This window comes from Euphorbia lathyris, chromosome 8 (genome assembly GCF_963576675.1).
Source record: "Euphorbia lathyris chromosome 8, ddEupLath1.1, whole genome shotgun sequence".
Classification (NCBI taxonomy): domain Eukaryota; kingdom Viridiplantae; phylum Streptophyta; class Magnoliopsida; order Malpighiales; family Euphorbiaceae; genus Euphorbia; species Euphorbia lathyris.
In genome coordinates this window covers 50,130,373-50,145,983 of record NC_088917.1, presented here as the reverse complement: position 1 = coordinate 50,145,983, position 15,611 = coordinate 50,130,373, and the positions used below count along the sequence as shown (strand labels likewise).

The window sequence follows — 15,611 nt, the reverse complement described above, 5'->3', positions numbered from 1 at the left end:
TTCAATTGAAGAAATCCGACAGAAATAGAAGATGCATGAACAACTAAAACTGAAAAACACAAAAGTGTCAAAAATTACAAGAAATTCTTATGTTTCTCAAGGTAATTATTCGATTTTTTTTCATATGTTATAGTTATTTTTGTTCTCAATTGTGGTGTTGTTTTCTTTTTATTAAACAATAGTTGTTATAGTTTCATTTTCAGAGATGAAATTCCATTTCTGTCGTTATCCAGGTTCCATACCTCTCGCTATCTTATCCATGTTTTCTTTTTTATTTGTCTTTTTTTCAAAATGACTAAAATAAAGATTTTGTAAATTTGTATTCTTTTTTAGTATATGTTGCTATGTGTTATCGTTTCGATTGCTAACTCTTAACTAAAATTTAGATTTTCGACTTTATATGAACTCAATTTTTGGCTTTCTCAATTGTGCTGTTGTTTTATTTTTATTAAACAATTATTGTTATAGTTTCATCTTTCAGAGATGAAATTCCATTTCTGTCGTTATCCAGATTCCATACCTCTTGCTACCTTATCCATGTTTTCTTTTTTATTTATTTATTTTTCAAAATGACTAAAATAAAGATTTTGTATATTTGCATTCTTTTTTAGTATATGTTCCTAGGTGTTATCGTTTTGATTGTTAACTCTAACTAAAATTTAGATTTTCGGCTTTTTATGAACTCAATTTTTAGTTTTAATTGAAGTTAGATTAATTTTTCTAATTCGGAATATGTTGAAATCCACTCATTTTTTTAGTTTGAGTTTAGCTAATTGATATGGATTGTATTTTTTATTTTTATGCATTTTGGTACAAATAGATATAAAGTTTCACACGATAGTTGTTCATTGAAGTTTGAGACATATTAAATAAAATATTAAAGAGATATTGGAATATTATACTTACAATGAAGTTTATTTCAATATAAACTATGTTATATTATTATTATTATTATCAAGAAGTTATTGTTTCCTAGTTTTCTAGATAAGGAGATTGTAAGCGTCTAATACGCTTGATAAGATGTTTATTCTTGAAGAATGTGGATTATGCTAGATACGAATTCAAAATCAAGGTAAATAAAAATAAATTTTGATGCTCAAAATCCTAAAAATGTACATTAATTATGGATATTGAGATAATTGCTTTTGCAACATTGGCTTATATAATTTTTAACTATTATATTATGGTTCGTACAAAATTGTTAGTATTTCAAGAGTTTTTAACAGATGAAAATGAAATATGATCATAGGACAAATTATTGAAAAATATTAATTAAAAAAATATTATTATTTGAATTTCTTCAAATTCTCAAATGTGGAGCATAATGATTCTAATTAATATAATTAATTTCACATATTAATTATAAAACGTTTTTTTTACTGAGTGGTTACAATTGCGATTTAATTCTATTTAACTAAAATTAATTTATCGACTTAATACTTCATTAAGAAAAAATAAAATGTTTAATTAATGGGCAAAAAATATTTTCACTCTCCTCTTTATGCGCTTATGTCTCGACATTCTCTCTTATTTTCAAAAAAAAAAAAACCGAGAGGAATATGGTTCTCTCCTAATTATCTTTTTCGTCCCTTCATTTTTTTTTCAATTCTTTTGTTTGTTTTTCTTACTTACAAAATTCAAGAATATATAATTATTAGAAAATATTAATAAAGTCAAATAAGTGATATCTGCGAGTCTGGCTGATATTCTATATAGTGAAAGAATGAAGAACAAATTGATCGGATGTCTTGATGAAATATTATGAGATGAAAATAGGAGAAATCATTATTTTAAACTGATTCAATTAGATATATTGGGTTATTGTATTATTGTAGCAGAATGAATAATTGAATTCGAATACTTGGTGATCATGAAATTTCATCAACCAAAATAAGTAACATCAAGATGAATTTGTGACTAATTCTTACGAATTTTATTTTTTTTATATGTAACATGTTGAATTGATAAAGTTTCTTATATGCAACATTAGAAAAATATTGATTGTAATAGTTTATAGAATAATATATTGATGTTGCTTCCATTTTAACATAGATTGTAATTCTTTTGTATCGTAGATATAATATTTAATTTTAATTGTAGTTTAATTCAATTTTTATTTAACCTATATTGTAATTCTTTTGTATCGTAAATATAATATTTAATTTTAATTATAGTTTAATTCAATTTTTGGTTTTTTTATTATATTCTAATATATTTCTTAATTAATCTGCTATTTTATTATTATTGTTTCACAAAATATTTGGAATATGAAAATGTATTAAACTTCCTAAAAAGTACAAATCATTGAATTTTGTAAAAATAAATAAATCATTCATCTTTAGTTAAAATTCTATAAAAAAAATAGTCAATTATTTTTAAAATTAATTTAATTTGAATTATCATTAAAAATATATATTAATTTCAAATATACATAATATAAATTTTTTTTATAGCATGATATAAAATTATTTAAAAGTAAATATGTCAATTTATTTATTTATCTAAATTATATAAAAGTTTCATACCCCGTGTATCGCACGGGCTTTCGACTAGTTTATAATTATTACAAATACATGTCCAACAAATTACCACAAAGTTAGTTTTCGATAATCCGTTACAACAGATTTAGTTCTCAGTAATTTGTTTAAACAATCTGCTGGTGGACTGCAATTTACTACCAAAATTGGTCCAAAAGGAGGTCTAGCGACTGAATGAATATAGCTGAAAGTTTTTTTTTTTTTTTTTTTTTTGAAACAGAATATAGCTGAAAGTTACTTAAATAAGCTAGGGACCGATTGATTTCTCTTGCTGAGACTTCAAATCAGTCCTAATTTTGTTATTTGCTTTTTTTTTTTAGAGATGTAACCGCGTGTTAAATTGGAAGACAATGACATGATTTATTAGATTATTACGAGTGTGTACCGCATGATCCATTATCTATTTATATTATTTTATTTTTGGTTTTTGTGGTTCTAATCTTCCCCAATAATTAGTTGTTAATTTTTTGTTTTTTTTTTTTCTCTAGGGTCCTACCGCTTTTGTAATATATATACTATTGTGACCCAAGTTTAATTGAAAGATTTGGCACTAATACTAATTAAATTAGAAGATCTCGTAGATGCTGATTTACATTAATATATTAGTTTTCCAGTTTAATAATACTAATAAAGATTTGGCAATATGAACGTACCGTTGGTAGATTAATTGAAAGTAATAGTAAAATTAATTTTATATATATATTTATTAACAAAGCTACCTATAGGAAATAAATATTTAATTAGAAATCACAAGGAGTTCGAGTATTTGTATCTTTATGTTTTTTCATTAGAACTACTCGTTCATTAATGGATGCATAATTTAAGGGGTGTTTATTTCACCTTTTCAAACCGTTGTTTGTTGTTTCGTTCTAAATTGTTGATAAAAAAAGTGTTCATAAAGAATTGAAAACACTAGTCGATTATTTTTCAGTGAGCAAACTATTGTTGTTTCTATAAGAAATATTTTAGAACTTTTCATGAGAAACAAGTGATGTTTCTTTTTTTTTTATGCGTAAAGCAGCTTTACAATTTGTAGGAGCCAATCAATTTTAGAGTTCAACCTCCAAAATGGTCGGTTCTATTCTCTTGTATATTTTATTGGTATGGGTTAAATTTTGTTTAACACTTGTTGTAATCCCCATTACATAAAAAAATGACTTGATTTTTCATTACATCCAAAGTATGTAATCTTAATTTCTATCTTTAAAATTCAATTTAACCTCTCATTTGTCAAATCTCACTTCTCATCATTCTAAAAAAACGTAAAAACTAGAAAAACTAAAAACAAACAAAATTTTTGAAAAATGAAAAATGAGAAAATGAGAAAATAGGAAAAAAAGGTGAAAATGGAAAACAAAAAAACGAGAAAAATGTAAAAAAAACACTACTAATACACGGAAAACAATGTACTAATTTCACGTTTTTCATGTTTTTTTTATTTTAATTATATAAATAAAATTTTGTGATTACATTTAACTAAACAAACATAAATATTGTAATGGTAATTTCATTTCATCATTTTTTTTATTTGTCAACCAAACATGGTAATGGAATCACTATTCCATTCCATTACATTACAATTTTAATTACATTGTGGTTTTGATTACATTACATTGCATTATGACACACCAAATGGACCCTAAGAACAATCAATAATAATTATTATACTAATTACCACAAGATTATTATTAAGAGTGGTGGAATTAGCTATTTATATAATTCATAAAAGTATGATATTTGCAAATGAATATAAGCTAAGTATATTATATTTTAATTTAATTGACTTTTATTTTTTTGGGAGAGCAAAAGAAGGCAATAAGCCCAGGACTTACCAAGATTATTAGTGCTTTCGAATCCCAAACTATCACAAGTACCACGGCTCACAATAAGAGACACATTAGGAGAAAAATAAACCTTTGACTTATCAAGATTGACTTTCTGTTCGTGAGCAATCGCAGAACTGTTTCATGATGTTGTTAATAGCAACGGCCTGACTGATGCATGCTTTTGCCAATAACACAATATCATCATCAAAAAAGATATAGGAGATAGGAGGGCTTTTAAAAGTTTAATAGGTTGTTAGACAACACATTGCACGACATCTTTGATCATATATATGACTCAAGCATTCCAAGTAGAGTACGAACATGTATGGGGATAGGGAGTCCCCTTATTTAAGCCCCCGGGACGGTGAAAAGCCCATCAATGTCTCATGATTCCACAAAAGTTTCATATCTGATGCAACGGCACAGTTTAGGATTAAATTAATCCAATGTGGAGAAAGCCCTAGGGGAGGAGAGAGAGAGAGATAGAGAGAGAGAGAAAGTCTCAAGTAGGAACTGCCAACTTATTAAGTCATAAGCCTTCTCAAGATCAGGTTACAGAATCATATCCCCCAACCGGCCCCTTTTTTGGGGCATATAGTGAATGCCTTCCTGAATCAGAATGACATTGTCAGTGATATTTCTGCCCGAGATAAAGCTGCTTTGCGCCGGACTGATCAATTCACTCAAGAAAGGCTTCAGTCTATTCTAATACATTTTGTGACTACCTTATATAGCACGTTACAAAGGCTAATAGGGCGAAATTGAGATATGAATTCAGGATTCGGTACCTTGGGAATGACAGAAATCAGTGTTTCAGATAGAATTAAGGGTATAACGCTCGAATTAAGCGTAGTCAGTACACAGTCGTATACTTGTTTTCCCAATTTATGCCATAGCTTTTGGTAGAAGCCAGCATGGTATCCATCCGCCCCAGGTGTTTTGAAGGGCTCCATAGCAAACAAGGCACTCTAGACCCTACTTCATTGAAAACTCTGTCCAGACCCTCCTTGGCCGAATCAGATAAGGTCGGAAAGCAGGCCATTGTATACATAGACCCTCGAATAGCCTCCTCCTCTGTATAAAGCCCGCGGAAATAGGCGAGCACCATCTCGATGGCACTACCTGTGTCCCATCTCCAACTGTCATGCTCATCCCGAAGCCCTCATATCTTATTCTTTTGCCTCCGTATTAGAGTAGAAATATGAAAGAAAGACGTGTTTCAATCCCCGTAATTCAGCCAGCTAATCCGAGACTTTTGGAATCATCAAATCATTTCTTCCTGATCTAAGTTAACGTTCAAGTCAGCCAAGAGTTTACTCTCAAGTCGGAGAAGTATTGACCCTGACTGCTAGAGCCCGTTGAACACTCGCAAGCCGCCCATAAATTCTTTTCTTCCTGTAGGATAATCTGCCAAACACAGAGGTATGCCAACGTTGAAGATTTGAACCTCAGAATATTCCTCAAGGTTGGTTTTTTAAAATTTCTTCCTCCCCCATTCATATCGATCCTCTTAGTTGCCGAAAAAACATGCCCTGCAGCAACACTGGATATACTGTTCCCTTCGATTCCACTGGCAGAATTAGTGCCTTGGAGCATGGTAATATTCTGGTTTGGTCGGTCCGTAAGGTTTTCGGGATGAGGCTGATCAAATGGTCTAGAGTTGAATATTTATTTGTATGGTCTTAAACCCTCTTAGATCAAGTGGTCGAGAGTTCAAATCATGACAATCTCATTTATTGATTAAATTAACAGATGGTCATAAGATGATCATGTGTTGTACACGCTTAATAAACATTCGTGTACAATAGTGTATCAGAGAGTATAATAAAACTATCCTTCGACTTTAACTAGAAACTTAAACTTTTAGTTCAATTAATTTCTTGACAATTATAAAAACATGATCCAATATAATGTAGATGTTGTTCGCTTTGGCTAAAATCCAACACTTTAGGTCTCAATTTACATGTAGTGCATACACACCTTACTATAAGCCTTAGACACTCTCTCTTCATTTTCGATGTGAGATTCAGTTCATTTATGCCCTCATCTTCATCACTCAGGATCGTTCATTGCTCAGGCTTTTTACCCTGACGTCATTCACTCCAGACTGGGTTGTTACAGGTCCACCAACTTTCGTCCCGTTTGTTCCCAAATAAATTTTCACATGGCAATACCTTAATAGATGCATATCAATTACGGTGATACTTGGAGGTACATGTTGCTTCTGCGTATTCGGACGGAGAATAAAAGACTGAATGTGTATGACTTTTGAGGTTCTCATTTGATTGGATCACGTATTCTGCAATTATGTTTTTGGGGTGAAGAGAGTTAATTGGTGGACATATATTTATGATTGTATGATCTCAATTTGTGGGATTATCAGTTATTATTGAAGTTTGTTGACCCCTAGGAGGGTGTAGCAGTAAGACCCATTTCTCATACGGGTCCACATTTCACTCTCCCCTTGTGTTGTTGATGCTTATATTTATAACTTCATTCCATTCCCAAATGATATAATATATAGAAATAGAATAGAACCAAAGAAACCTACTCTCTCCCTCGTAGCTTCCTTTCTTTAATTAGCTAGCTTTCTACCATTTTCAACACTCATTGGAATATATAAAAAGCTTTATGTACCTTCTTTTTCCACACTAATTAAGTACACTACCTATTCCTGCTCTTCAGTTGAGGGAGGGAGGGAGGAGGGACTATTAGCTAGAAAAAATGACCAATTCAGAGACTTCAACAAAAAAGGTAAAACGGACAAGAGACAACACAAACAATAAGCACCCAGTATACAGAGGTGTCCGCATGAGAAATTGGGGGAAATGGGTATCTGAAATCCGGGAGCCACGAAAGAAGTCTCGCATTTGGCTTGGGACTTTCTCAACTCCAGAAATGGCAGCTAGAGCACACGATGTTGCAGCTTTAAGCATAAAAGGAAACGCCGCAATTCTCAACTTCCCAGAGCTTGCTAATTCACTTCCTCGACCTGCTTCTCTTGCTCCTCGTGATGTCCAGGCTGCTGCTACCAAAGCTGCCCATATGGAAAACTTAGACTTCACTACTCATCCTCCAACTTCAATGGACTTGTCCAGCTCTGAAGATGATCAATTAACTGAGATTGTTGAGCTGCCCAGGCTAGGAAACTCCAACGACTTCATCAACGATTTTGTGTATGTTGACTCGGTTGAAGGGTTGTTCTACCCGCCGCCTTGGCTCGAAGAGTGGTCTACCTTTGCCCAAGGTTTGTTGTGGGATTATTAATTACTAGCTACTATCTTTTTCTTTTTGTGAATAATGTTTTTCTTTCTTTTTTGTTTGTATTCTAATTTACCCCTTTTTGTTTTTCTTGAAAGGGCTAAAACTTTTTTTTTTTTTTGTAATAAAATTACTATCTCGTCTTAATAAATAAAATTATGATCTCGTCTGTGTTTTTATATTCATTTTCAAGATTTATATATAATTAATGAAACCTCGTAATTTCACATTCAAAACCTAACCTAATTTTTCTACATTTTTTTATTTCTTTTACCAAATTGATGGTGCATACCATAGCATAGCACATTTTTAGTATTAAAAAGGATTGAAGAGAACAAAAATTAAAAGTTGATATGTTAAATAGTAAAAGAGAGTAAAGTTTTTGGTGTTATATGAGTAACTGTTGACAAGAAAGAGGTAAATGCCATAAAATTTTCCTTTCCTTGGTTGGTTGGTGGAAAGTGGAAACTCATTCCTCACTTTCTTTATAGGTAATTACAGCATCTGTACCGAACTTATTCCCAAAAATTTTATTATTATTATTATTATTATTATTATTATTATTATTATTATTCAATCAGTTTGTTTAAACTTACTTAAAAATATTCTGATCATCTCACTAATTTAATTAATTAATCATTCGATTTTGAAAATAAATTGTATGGAGAAGATGTGTTGTACCTACATTGAAATCGTGCAACACACCTTTCGCATTCAGTAAATTTCAAAAGTTAGTAAAAAAAATTTAAAATTAAAAGGATCAATCAAGTTTATTGCACGAGTTTAGGAGAAAAATGATGTATTAACTCTTATTTATATTGTTAATACATGGTAGGCCCGAATTTAGTCTAAAAAACTATTTGGTATCACTATAATAATTGTAAGTAACATCGTAATAAATAAATATATTATGTATCCAAAATAATAATCTTCATTTACTTTACTATGCAAATAATAATAAGATTAGACTTGTCCGGAATGGTTAACAGTATATTGACAAAGGTTATACATAGAAAAACCAAAACTAAATATGAAGGAGACCAAATAATGGTTAGGGGGCATTTGATTGCTCATTTTTATGTCTCTATTTGTATTTTCATTTAAAAATGATTTTTTTTTTTATTTGATTATGAAGCTCATGTTTGCCTTTTACACTTGAAAAATAGTTTTTTTACAAAAATAGGAAATCACTGTTTTTTGGAAACGTAGCATTTTCCAACAACAAACAATAGGTAAAACAAACGGGTCCTAAAGGGGTGTTTCGTTGCTTCTTTTCATGCTCTGGTTTGCCTTTTTACTTTAAAATGTGGAGTTTTATGTGTTTGGTTAGGGACCACATGTTTGTCTTTTACACCTGAAAAGTAGCATTTTACAAAAACAGAGAATCGCTACTTTTTGGAAAGGCATTATTTTCCAACAGTAAAGAGTAGGTAAAACAAATAGGCTCTAAGAGAAACCAAGGTTAATGTACAAAGAGTTTTTTTTTTTTTTTTTTTTGAAGGGAATAGAGAGAGGGAAAGAGTTAGTCGGTCACAATTCTTTATAGTGTGTTTGGATAACATACAAAAATACACTCAATGTTTACATCTATGAGCAATTTTATCTCTAACGTCTAAAATTGTGTAATTTTATCCTTAACGTTGTCAATCAAGAGAGGACAATTTAGATCAATTAGAGAAATTATTAATCAAATTGTCATCTCAATCATGAACATTGTAATCTACACTTCACATGTGCTTTATTTTATCAAAAATTAGTAACAGATCACAAACATATGATTAAACGTGAAAAATAAAAAAATATACTATATTTTGTACGAGTTGGACAAAAAATCAAATATTTCGTCGAATTTAAAAATATGAAATCTTTTTTTGAATCAACTAACGTGAAATTGGTGCAGAATAAGAAGCAAAATATCTGTGTTTTATAACAATGTTTGGAATTGACCCAACTTCTAAACATTAGGGACAAAATTGTACAATTTTAGACGTTAAGGGTAAAATTGCTCTTGCATGTAAACGTTAAGGGTATTTTTACATATTATATTTTTTAATTGAATTTTAAAAACTAAAAATATAAAATCACGTACCGGGTCAACCCCAGTTATGGTCGGGTTATTGAAAATTTGATAAACCCAACAAGATCCAAACATAAGAGCTAGTCGGTTCTTGATCTGATCGATCGGTCTAATCCGGATCTGACAATCTTGGTTCTAATTAGCTATTTTACTTGGAATTAACAACCAATGAAAAATACATTATTTATGGACCTCAATAAGATTAATGGGGTCACACATTTTTTTTAAATGTATTGCAAAGTCTACCAATGATGTATTTTTGTTAGTTTCTAGTAAAATGTCCACTTAACTTTAATAGCATAGTGCAATTTCTCTATAAACTAACAATATGTTTTGTTAGTTTTCCGAACTTACTTAAGTAATATGATTAATTTCCTCTAAATCTATGCGACAAAAAAACAAATTTAGACAAATTGAAATTTACTTACGTAATAAATTGATCACTTTAAATAAATTAAGGTCACTCACATGTTACTTTAATCAATTTCAGCCGTATAACAAGTCATTTTATAAGTTAGGAGGATAAGTTACATTACATATAGTGTATGATCTTGAACTCATTTTATATTTTTCTTGTAATTTACTGTAAATTATCAGTTTTAATTTAATTGGTAAACACGAGACAAGACGCAGATATTTACCCTGCAAACGTACTACGCACATGTATGGAGAACCACGGAAATTCTGTCCTTTTTCAAACCTTCTCAAAAAAATCATTATATGTTTAGAAATTATATTGATGGTCATAAAAAGAAAAGAAAGCAATTATTGATATGAAAATAAATAATTATAAAATGGTACAATTGAGTACAATATATATTCTCATCTCATAAAGCCTGCCAGTCTTTCATTTAGATTTTTATTTCTTTTTCCACAGTTACAGGATGCTATGCTGCCTATCAATTCAATTCTATGTTTTTTTTCTCACTCATTATTGGAATCACAATATTATTTTTTTTGCAAAACAAAATAATTAGCTTCACTGCAAAACTAAACTAATGCTTTTAATTAAGTCCTTAATCACAACATCAACATTCAACTAATTTGAGTGTACAAAATAAACCTCATTTAGCTTAATTTTCTTTTTTCTCTTTTAAATAAAGATGGACAGAATAATCCCTAACCACCATTATGAAGTAGGTTTGCCCATTTGCTCTATATAAGAGTCCCGTTTTAAGGATTTTATTATACGAGTTTAAAATTGCTTCATACACCATTATACCATAAGGAATATAATATTTGCTCCAATTTCTATTTTATGTACATGTAATATGAGTTGTCAATCTATGTTCAGTTTCTAATAAAAAATTATATATTGGTTGCCTTTATGCAGGAATAAAAAGTTTTAACTGTCAGTGAAACATCAACAGAGTTACATAGTTGTGAAAAAAAAAAAACTTAAATACAAATAACAATTTACTGGACATCTTTTAAAAAAAAAAAAACAATTTACTTGATATAATAAAATAAAATTTAAATTAGATTCATAAACTTTTAAACGTTTGAAATCATCTGTATTCATTTAATAATCTTTTTAACTGTATTCAACTTCATATTCTTATTCAATAATATATAATAACTCCATATTTATATTTTTATTCAATTGTAGTTACTGATCCTAAAATTTTAACTTTTCTAAATTTTTAAAGTTTCTAATTATTTATTTATTTAATATTTTCTTTTTAACATGTAGGGAGAGATTTGACATATAACAGAACGTGTTTCATAATTTTTACATCCAACGATCCAACGAATTATATTGAAAAATAAAAAAAAAATTACTTAAATACAATTGAAAAAAAGACAGACAATCACTTAGAATTTTTGAAAACGGAGGAAAAAAATAAAATTTTGGGCCAAATAGTAATTCTTATTGATATAATTATAAATTCATTATCATCATCCCACTAACAAACAAAGGCTTAATACATCATTTGACTCCTAAATTTGTCCAAAAAGCTTGATTGGTTCCCTGAACTTTCAAAGTATTCCGATATCCCCCTGAACTTATATAAACTGTTCAATTAACCCCTTGAACTTGCATAAAATGTAATCAATTGATAACTCGGTCGTAAAAAAGTAAGTTAAAAGCGGAAGATGTATACCACGCACCTTTGAATGTTATTACATAATTAAAAAACAGATTAAAAAGAAAGTTATTGCTTGCTCAACTACACAACTTGTCTTCTCTAATATTAGAATTGTATACTCCGATTTTGGTCGTTTTACATTTTTTAAGACTCGTGGAATATATCTTCCGCATTTAACTTACTTTTTTTTACGACCGAGTGATCAATTGATTACATTTTATGCAAGTTCAAGGGGCTAACTGAATATTTTATATAAGCTCAGGGGACTATCGAAACACTTTGAAAGTTTGGACAAGTTCAATGATCAAATGATGTATTAAGCCAACAAACAAACAAAAACCAAATTAAGACCCACAGCCAACCGCCTCATATTTCCATCACCATACCCTATATTGTCTTGCATGCTACTACTCCGATGAGATAGTAAAAGTAACCTTTTCTATTAGGCCTAGTAGATTTAGCTCCAAAATAGTAGATTGGTTACTTTAATTTTATAGTATCTCATTAGCTTTATAAACTTGCTTATTTCATATCATCAGCTCTTTAAATTTATCTATAAAAATATATTAGCTTTCTGAATTTTGTAAGGATTTCACTAACTCCATAAACCTGCTTATTCTGTAACAACTAAATACAAAAACTTATTAAACCTAAATTCTAAAAAAACGTCTTCATCTATTTGAGAGATAATTTTTTCGCTCCTACTACCTTTCAACCTATTATAAGAGTTAGTATTGCAGGTTCGAGAGATTGAATGAATGAAGATCGAGAGTTAGTATTATGGTTTTTGTATTTAGTTGTTACAGAATAAACAAGTTTGATGAGTTGGTGAGACACTTACAAAGTTCAGGGAGCTAATCTACTTTTATGGACAAGTTTATGGAGCTGGTGATACGAAATAAGCAAGTTTAAGTAGCTGGTGAGACACTTGCAAAGTTCATGGAGCCAATCTACTATTTTAAACAAATTCAGAGAGTTGGTGATGTATTAAACATTTCTATTATTATTATTATTATTATTTCGGTAAATTCCACTCATGCTACTCATTTTTACCATTCAACTTCAGAATCTAACACAAAATCACTCATCTTTACAATTTATTAATATAAAAGTCACTTTACCTTAGAGCATCTCTAGTGGGTATAATTTGTTTGTTATCAAACTCACATTGGTTACAACCAAGCATTAGACTACATATGACTTTTTTTGGTTTGTTACTCCTTTTGTTAACAACCAAAAACTAAATGAGGATTTGCACTTGCCCACAAAAGGAGAGAGAGGTTGAGTATCACGCAGCCAATAATTGTAAAGTGAACATCACTTCCGCATCTGATACCTGTTAAAGCATTAATTTTTGCTTTTTTTTCTTGGGTTAATACACATATTTGCCCCTGTATTTATCCGTTTAAACAGAGTTGCCCCTATATCAAATAAACACATAAATATATCCTTATATTTTTTAAAAAGCAGCAAAAATGCCCTAATCTAACAGAATAGTGATCTGGCACTAACGGTGCAACATGTCACCCTCCACATCATCTGACATGTCAACTAAAAAATGAAACATTAAATTTTTAACGACAAAATTTTACGCGGCAAAAGTTTTCATGATAAAATTTTATGCGACGAAATTTTACACAACAATTGTTCTAAATCTGTCGCCAAATGAAACCATATCTACAAATTAGCGACGAAATTCGTCCTCTATAGTAATTCTAAATTTGCCGATGTAACTGTAGAATGATTTTAAGTGCCCTATTAGCAATTTATTTATTTTTATATTATATTTTATAGATAAATTTTATACCTAATAATAATTGACCATGCTTAAATTTCAATCAACAAAACTTTCAGATCATTTGAAAAAGAGCATATAATATAAAAATTTACAAATTTTGATAAATGTCTAAATTGAATAAATTTTATAAATGGATCCAAATGGACATATTACAAATGTTATTTCTAAATTGGACAAAAATGATATTACAACTATTATTTCCAATTTTGACAGCCAACAAGTATACATCTTATGCTTCATGCTGATCTTGCTGCTTCCTCCATATTAACATCAGTTTCTTCATACTCGTCCAACTCCATGCCTGTCACAACAAGGTAATCATTTCTCCTAAATTTTGGATGAACCTTTTAGTGGAGAAAAGGACAATTAAAATAGCATTTGTCTATAGAGGATAAATCCTACAATTAAAACAATTCAACTCTAACCAACACTCTTGGAGTGAAAAAACCAAAACCAAAAGGAGCATTCTTCAAGAGTTCATTTGCATCACAGTGAACTAACTATCAATTCAGCATTCAACTTGAACAAATCAGTTCAAAGTAACATATCTCAAGCATCAGAACATCAGAAATTAGCTAATGGATTAATTTGACTAAGTTGTCGACTAAATTGATTTTTACACAAAATGCATTTTGAGTAAATTGACCATAGGAGCAAGTATAAATCTAAAAACAAATAACTAGGCTTGACTTTCATTTTCTACTGTACACACCCACACCTTCATATTCCTCCTATAAAACGAAAGGCAATATACTATCATGTACCAGAATCCATATTTTAAAGCCATTTCAGGTGTGTTGCAATTTTAGTAGCCAAATTCAATGCCAATGTCATGATCACTCATCTAATAACCAAGCATACACTAATCAGATATAAGGGATTTAGACTCGCGGAACCGAACCTTACTCCCTTGATTTACCTGTCCAAAAGAGTGCCGTTTCATCTGGTAACATAACCAATTTCTTCAAGACTTACTCCTCCTTTTGCAGCGGTCTCAGAGAACCCACTCTTCAAGTTTGAAATCTAGTGTTGGGCCTTCGCCACCACGCCTGGCTCCCAATTGTCACGAACAAGTGCACGCTGGCCTGTAAAGTAACACACCAAATTCCAATAGAACTCAACACATACAAAATTAAACAAGCATACGAATAGATCAATAAAAAATTCCTGGGAAGCCTCGAATTTTTATCAAAATCTATAATAAATGAGCCGCACCCAGTAGTAAAGAATCCATTAAAAACCAAAATGCTCAATCAATTAAACAAGAAAAATTACAAAGATTCAATAATAGGAAGAAAGATGAAACCATTTCAAAAGAAACTAACCTGACGATTTAAAGTGGTAGGGTTATGTCTAAGCCCTGACTATAACCCACTTCAGTCTTGGTTACACCAGGAACTCTCTGGAATACCAATTCGACACCCCAGAAGCATCCGACACCAAATTGAGCGAATCGCTAGCCAGGAGGAGGCACATCGTCGTCGGGACCTTGAGGGATTGTTGGGTCCATGACGGATGGGTCAGGAGAATCCAAGCGGGACCTCGAGTAAATCTCTGATGCTCTGGATCCAGTGGTCGGGCTAATTTAAAAAGACATGACCGGATCCTTTGCTTCCTCGTTTTCCAGAGAAGAAACCATCATCGTTCATGGTCGAAAGCGTCATTGTTATCCTCCATTTTCCAGCCGCCTTAGTTCTTCTTCCTAGAGATGAAGATGAAAGTGAAAGGTCATTACATATTCAGCGGGTAAACTAGGGTTTGGGTATGCCATGTGTTATAATTTTTATTAGGGTATAAATTTATTTTAATGATGTGTAATTTATTAATTGGTGGTGTATTAATAGATGTGCTGACTAGATTAACGGTGTTATGCCAAATAAGCAAACCGTTTAGATTAGGGCATTTTTGCTGGAATTTGAAAAAATTAAGGGTATATTTGTGTATTTATTTGATATAGGGGCAAATCTGTTTAAACGAACAAATACAAGGGCAAATATGTGTATTAACCCTTTTTTCTTCTAT

General features: G+C 30.5%; 1 protein-coding gene and 1 long non-coding RNA gene across 2 annotated transcripts; one reads left to right on the top strand and one right to left on the bottom strand.

The window, feature by feature from the left end:
• Positions 1-6,895: 6,895 nt before the first annotated feature.
• On the top strand, positions 6,896-7,803 carry LOC136203149 (dehydration-responsive element-binding protein 3-like). The gene has a single exon (XM_065994226.1). The coding sequence runs from the start codon at positions 7,088-7,090 to the stop codon at positions 7,628-7,630; it is 543 nt and encodes a 180-aa protein (XP_065850298.1). The 5' UTR covers positions 6,896-7,087; the 3' UTR covers positions 7,631-7,803.
• A 5,864-nt stretch (positions 7,804-13,667) lies between these two features.
• Positions 13,668-15,324, bottom strand: LOC136202185 (uncharacterized). Its single transcript, XR_010674343.1, has 3 exons — positions 14,915-15,324; positions 14,509-14,674; positions 13,668-13,890 (listed from the first exon to the last, which is right to left on the bottom strand). It is a non-coding gene; the product is annotated as an uncharacterized lncRNA (long non-coding RNA).
• Positions 15,325-15,611: the final 287 nt, after the last annotated feature.